The sequence below is a fragment of the Xiphias gladius genome, chromosome 1, assembly GCF_016859285.1.
Source record: "Xiphias gladius isolate SHS-SW01 ecotype Sanya breed wild chromosome 1, ASM1685928v1, whole genome shotgun sequence".
Lineage (NCBI taxonomy): Eukaryota > Metazoa > Chordata > Actinopteri > Istiophoriformes > Xiphiidae > Xiphias > Xiphias gladius.
Genome location: NC_053400.1, coordinates 18034572 through 18041427, shown reverse-complemented (window position 1 = coordinate 18041427; position 6856 = coordinate 18034572). Strand labels below are relative to the sequence as shown.

The 6856-nt window shown below is 38.5% G+C and overlaps 1 protein-coding gene across 2 annotated transcripts; it reads left to right on the top strand.

Annotated features, from left to right (window-relative positions):
- The first annotated feature begins 1320 nt into the window (after positions 1 to 1320).
- Positions 1321 to 4965, top strand: nudt21 (nudix hydrolase 21). Of its 2 annotated transcripts, none has more exons than XM_040130582.1 (7): positions 1321 to 1659; positions 2447 to 2647; positions 2738 to 2801; positions 2887 to 2976; positions 3511 to 3586; positions 3741 to 3855; positions 4501 to 4965. In XM_040130582.1, exons 1-7 carry the CDS (start codon positions 1538 to 1540, stop codon positions 4523 to 4525), a joined length of 693 nt encoding a protein of 230 aa, XP_039986516.1. In that variant the 5' UTR covers positions 1321 to 1537; the 3' UTR covers positions 4526 to 4965. The 2 variants fall into 2 exon arrangements, with proteins under 2 accessions (XP_039986516.1, XP_039986604.1); XM_040130670.1 differs by having other exon boundaries at positions 1325 to 1659; positions 4526 to 4630.
- Positions 4966 to 6856: the final 1891 nt, after the last annotated feature.

Here is a 6856-nt window from a genome sequence, read left to right as displayed (position 1 = left end):
TAATTATAAAATAGATCGATATAATCTGTTTTTTTGGGTACAAACGAGAGGTGATATCATTTTTCCCACTAGGTAGCAATTGTTAACAAAGTTACAGCAGTTTATGTTTCTATATAAAAAAATGGCTGCAACTAACTGTTTTTTCCCTTATCAATTAAGCTGCCAATCATTTTCCCAACTCATCAAATAGTTTTGTTAATAAAATGTCAGAAGACAGTAAAAAAAAGGCCTGTTATAATTTCCCACAGTCCAAGGTGACATCTTCAGATCTCGTTTTGTATGGAAATACCCAAAGATGCTCCACCCTGATCTCTGCTGCCCTTGTGGTTTACTGTGATATAAAACAGAAAAAAGCATTGAATCTTCACATTTGAAGTCAGTTCACCATGACTAAAATTATTGTTATTCATTAACAAAATATTTGCAGATTAATTTTCTGTTAATCAACTAAGCATTTCGGCTTGAACTCATATACACAAATATATGCTTTGCATTGCACTACGAGACTTGAAATGTAATTGATGGCCTTCCACGCTCAGTACACAGTGACTTGCTCCATTTATGGGCTGAAAATACCATTGCTTTCCAAAAGGTTTTTATCTGCACAGCATGTCCAATAATCTGCCACCTGTTTGTGTTTAAGACAAAAATTATTGATTATAATTATTATTACAAGGTCATGTTTAATACACAAGCCTGTTACTTATAGTAAATCCACCTGCAGTAGATTTATGACAAATTATGCAGACATCTTGATGCAAACTATTAAAAGGGAAAACTTTAACATTTATTGTTATTGCTCACCCCTTTTGACACTACTTGTAAAATCTATTTTCTAACATCTTTAAACAATATTACTATAAGTGTCTGTCAGGAGATATTTCTATTTCATGACACCAGTAAGAATTGTTTTCTTTATGGTAGTCCATGGCAGTAGTACCACTAATAACAATAAAAACCTCAACACCAGGAAATGAAAATAAAATGGTCCTTTAAACTTTTAAAACACTTTTTTTTTTTTTTTTTTAGAACAAAACAGATTTAAGAGCGATACTGTGCCTGCACTGCACATCCTGAAACTGCGCCTCATTTATTTTGGCATTACTGTACTAAAATACTGGGGCAAGAAGTTTCTAAGTTTATCAATGATACATAATTGCAGTAATAAGAGGGCTGTAAAAACTTTAAATTAGTGTATTTTTAAATGTCTTTACTCAAATTTAGTCTTATATTTTTATTTATTTTTATTGTTATTCATTTCTGTGCCGTGATCTCTCCCCGGCATCTTGTTCTGAGATCTGCTTGGTTGTTCATCATCCGGACCAGCAGGTGTCGCTGGCAGGGACATCGCCCGAACAACCGCACTTCACCCGGAAGAGGAGGATCGAGGGAAACGACGGAAGAGAAATTGTTGTGGACCGTCCGCAGAAATTTTAAGAATTTCTTTTACTCTTTTGCTAATCCAGTGAGTTACAAACCAACCACCACCTGACGCACATTTGCAGGAGGGTGTAGGCTCGTCGTGCTCACGTTAGAGATGTCGGTGGTGCCTCCCAGTCGCTCGTCCACCGGCTGGCCGCGCGGTGGTGCCGTTCAGTTCGGGAACAAGTACATCAGCGGGCCCGCAAAACCGCTCACCCTGGAGAGGACCATCAACTTGTGAGTTCATGTGGGCCAGCAGCAAATACTGCACCAGAAGCTGGTATAAGTATCCACATGTGTCGAGTAGCTAACCCCCACCGTCGACCGACAAGTAGAGGATAGAAAAAACGCATTAGCTTAATTAGCTAATTGTTTTTGAATGAAAATAGTGAAAACTGTCCATTATTATTCCCCGAAGCCCATATTAACATAATCAGATTGTTTGTGTGTAACCAACAGGCAAAAAACCCAAAATGTTCAGTTTACTATCACAGAAAACTGGAAAACTAGCAAATATTCACTTATATCTAAACTCATGTTTAAACCTGAAACAACTAGTCGATTATGAAGATTAGTCCACTGAACAGAAAATTAATCGGCAACAATTTTGATAATCAAGTTTTCTAAGTTATTCATCAAGCAGAAATGCTCGATCAATATTAGCGTTTTTCAGCCTCTCAAATTTGATTTGAGGATTTGTTTCTTTTGGCTGTTTTATATCATTAATTAAGATTAATAAACACTACTTTTTGGACTTTGGGCTCTTGGAAATTGTAATGGGCAATTTTTTTTTTACTATTTTCTGACATATTACAGATTTTAAAATCATCAGTTCATCCAAAAAGAAGCAGTAGAAGGTATAATCAATAATGAAATTAATTGTCCATTTCAGCCCTAGATTCAAATTTTGTTATTATTGTATTGCATATTACAGCTTTACTTTGTATACCATATAGGTATGAACCACGCTGTAATGATCTCATGTCATGTTCGATGACTTTTCATGTGTGTATTTTTGCTTCAGATACCCTCTTACCAACTACACATTTGGCACCAAGGAGCCTCTGTATGAGAAGGACAGTTCGGTGGCAGCCCGGTTCCAGAGGATGCGGGAGGAGTTTGATAAAATGGGAATGCGGAGGACAGTGGAGGGTGTCCTCATTGTCCATGAACACAGGCTGCCTCATGTGCTACTTCTGCAGCTGGGGACCACTTTCTTTAAACTGTGAGTAGTCGATGTTCAGAGGCTCCTGTATGAACCACCAGAAGTGGTTTTTACTGAACAGTCGTCTGACAGTTTGCTTCTCTCCTGCAGGCCTGGTGGAGAGTTGAGTCCCGGAGAAGATGAAGTGGAGGGTCTGAAACGCCTGATGACTGAGGTAGCTTCATCACAGCACACTTCAGACTTCTTGTTGCTGTGATGATTGTGGGGTTCAACTATACTGACTTTTGTTTGAATGTTAGATCCTCGGGCGGCAGGATGGGGTGAAGCAGGACTGGGTGATTGACGACTGTATTGGCAACTGGTGGCGCCCCAACTTTGAGCCTCCACAGGTGTGTACGCACACACGCAACTAGGACAATAAGAAGTTTTGAGGACTTATTAACAGATGGAACAATTTTAGTAGATATAGATGTTTCACATATTTTGTTTGAAAGCAGTGTAGCATAAACAGATAAGTCATGAAATGTTTTTTAGCAGCCTCTGGCTAGAATATTTTATCCTTGCCTGTGCTCTGGGGTTTGAAATCTGTTCAAAAACTCTTGTATAGTCAATTTTCTTTCTGTATGATTTTAGAGATTTATATAAATCTATATAAGATTTTAAGACTTGGTCCTGATCACACTTACTTACTTTCTCTTTCATTGCTAACCTAGCAATATTACTAATGTGAGGTAAATGTAAAGTTAAAGACAGGTGTGTTTGTGTCTGCAATGACTCATTCCTTGTCAGTGTACCACACCAGTAACTGACTACAACAAGGTAGGACAGGCTGAATTCTCTGTAGTCAGTTAGTCATGAACATATAGATGCAGTTAATATTTGTGCATACTAATGTGAACTGATCTGAGGTTGTCTGTTTGCAGTACCCCTATATTCCAGCCCACATCACCAAGCCTAAGGAGCATAAAAAGCTGTTCCTGGTTCAGCTGCAGGAAAAAGGTCAGTATTTCTAAATGTAAACTGTGAAATTACTTAAGTTTAATAGACGGGAAAATGGTAGACACAAGTCTAATTAAAAGGAGAGGGGACACATGGGTAAGTTCCCACGAATCATTGCTTCTGGTTTTGAAATCTGTGATTCATGTGTCTACAGCGCTGTTTGCTGTCCCCAAGAACTATAAACTGGTGGCCGCACCATTGTTTGAACTGTATGACAATGCTCCTGGATATGGACCAATCATTTCCAGTCTACCACAGCTATTGAGCAGGTAATGTTTGTATCTTTTGCATGAGTTTGGTCATTGTGTAAATAGCCTAAATTGAACTGAAACACTCAGTTTTCTCTGTTCACTGTCACAGTGGTTAATTAAAGCAGTTGAAGCACTCGGTCGTTGGTACATCTACGCTTCAGTTGTGGGCTGCAAGGTGGCACAAAGACCACTGCTCTGGCTTTAAGAGCTGTGTTAAATATCCACCATGCTAAAGAACACAGAAGTCAGTGACTGAACCTGCACCACAGCCTTTTTACACAGGCCAGGAAGCAGAATGAGACGTATACACACACACTATTTGCAGATAAAGATTGGACTTAAATGAAAGTGAAAAGATCTTATTTATATAAAATGAACCAGCGGCACATAAGAGTGTGCAGGAGTTGGTCACTTTGAATCAAGTTGTCCTCCGATGCACCAGTCACACATTCCTGTGTGCAGCCCTTTTTTTTATTTTTATTTTTTTATTAGTGTTTTGACTTTAAATTTTCTGAAAAGGGGAAAAGTTTATTGCAAAGAAATAAAGTAATATCACTAGAATCCTGCAGGAAATTTAAAAAAAATGGTAAAGTCATAAATTGCCATGCTGTTATTGTGAAAATGGTTGTCTCTTAATTGTTTGTTTGTTTGTTTTTTTTTAAGAAATGGCCATAATTTCTTTTTGTAGGTTCAACTTCATCTATAACTAACTTGAGTGAACAGGAGTCCATCTGGCTGTCTCTGTGAGTGCAGCCCTGTCTGAGTGAAGCTTGAAGATGAGAAACAAAGTGGTGAAAAAGACTCTTCTCTGGCTCTGGCTCAACTGTCACAGAAGAAAAGCTTGTCATGTCAGGTATATTGACAGTTCACATTGGGGTTTATACAGTTGTTAGAAGAAAATTAAAATGTCATGTGTCTTTTTTTTTTTTCCTTTTTTTTTTTTTTAAATCTTGAGAAACTGCTAGTTTCTGTAGTATGCAGGTCCGTATTCTGGTGTGTATAGAATCTGATTTTATGTCGTCTCAGAGGAGACCAGTGTTTGATTAAACAAACTACAACATTGAGTTTCCTGTTGTTTTAACCTGTAACAGTGCTGTGTTTTTTCTTTTTTTTTTTAAATAAAGCAGTCCTTTGAGTACGTTTTTATAAAGTTCGAAGAGTGGCTGACTGATACTCACTAAGTTTCAAAGTAAAAATACTTTGAAACTTATAATACCTGTTTGGGAAGTGATTAATTTTGGTCATTTCATTTAGTTTACCTATCACTTGATTGAAGTTTGAGATGAAACCTCTATTATATTAAATTGTTCTACACTCACAACAGAAATTACTCCTGTTAAAAAAAAACAAAACACACACAACAGAAGAAGGCAGTTACTCGCAGGCAGAGATCTTGTTGAGTAAACGTCCACTGTATAGTCAAGTGAATATGAAAACCAAAATATTTCAGTGTGAATCACTACCGAAGCTCATAAGGGGGAAACATTGATATGCTAACAGATTAGCCAAAGTGGTGGAAATGAGTATATGACTTTTCTCTCAAGTCTAAAGTGTGTGCAGCCTTTACCTTCAGGTGGTGGACAGAAGAACTGGTCATGTACGGTGGTTAACTGACTTACTTTGCCCTGAAGTCTACCTCACCAGCAGCTGAGAACCCCACTGAAAATAAGCTTCATCAATCACTTGCTTATTGTCTAAGCTAAGGTTGGATATGTGCTGTGCTGCAATCACCTACTACGTACTAATTCTAAGTTTTAAGCACATTCACACTGAGGAAAATGACAAAACAATACTGGCAGTGTGTATATTTCACTCATATTTTTAGTATTGTGTGGGTGGGCACTTTTCTTTTACTGCAACACAAAATTCAAAATGCATTGCACTGTATCAGACTGCAGTGCATGCCGATGTGCTGAGGAAAACCTGATTGTGAAAGGGTGTGTTGCTCAAATTGCTGAATGAGGAATGAAAAGGCATTCGGCAAAATCCCGTCGACCGGGAGCAGAGGCCTTTCTGTGGTCCCTGAAGCATGAGGGTCGTGTTCATATGTAGGTTAATAAAATTGACTGTTTGCTCACTTTCTGAATGTAGCCCTTATGATATTATATCATCCGTCTTTTCTGTAAACTGCTTATCATGTTTAGGGTTGGGAGGCGCCGGAATCATCCCAGTGCACACTGGGCAATATTATTATACTGTATAATGCTGTATAGTGTTAAGTCAGATCAAATGAAAACGAATCATACTAACCAGGCCTTAACTGAACAAAGGACCACCACATACTGGCTTTGTTGCTATGCAAGTGTAAATGTTTTTACTTCACTTGTCAGTATCCTAATGTGAAACGTTTCATTGAAAATCATCTCAACAAGGCCAACCTGGCAGAGCTGGCATCTGTCCCAGAGCCCAGGACACTCAGGGGACCCGAAGACGCCAAGTTCACCATGTGACAGTTGTGGGTTGTGGTAATTTACAGTACTGTGCAGATGTGAGGATACTCTTACAAACGAAGCCATGAATTGTTTTTTATCAGACCGTTAACTTCATAAAAAAGTGCAGTCAAGAGAAAAAACTAAATCAAATCAGTATTTGGTGTGACCACCCTTTGCCTTTAACGCAGCACCAATTCTCATAGGTACATTTGTGCACAGTTTTCCAAGGTATCAGGCAGGTAGGTTGTTCCAAGCATCTTGGAGAACTTGCCACAGTTGTTCTGTAGATTCTGGCTGTCTAAGTGTCTTCTGTTTCTTCAAGTAATCTTCATGTAATGATCTGGGCTCTGGAGGCCAGACCATCTGTGTCAGGACTCCTTGTTCTTCTCGTCTCTGAGGATAGTTCTTAATGACTCCAGCTGTATGTTTAGAGTCGTTGTCATGCCACAGAATGAGTTTGGTACTGATCAGACGCCTCCCTGATGGTATCGGGGGATGGATAACAATCTAAACATCTAAATTTGAACAGTAATGTATTTCAGTGACCTGTGTGTTAATACTGCTGTTAATGCTGTTAAATGTAACAA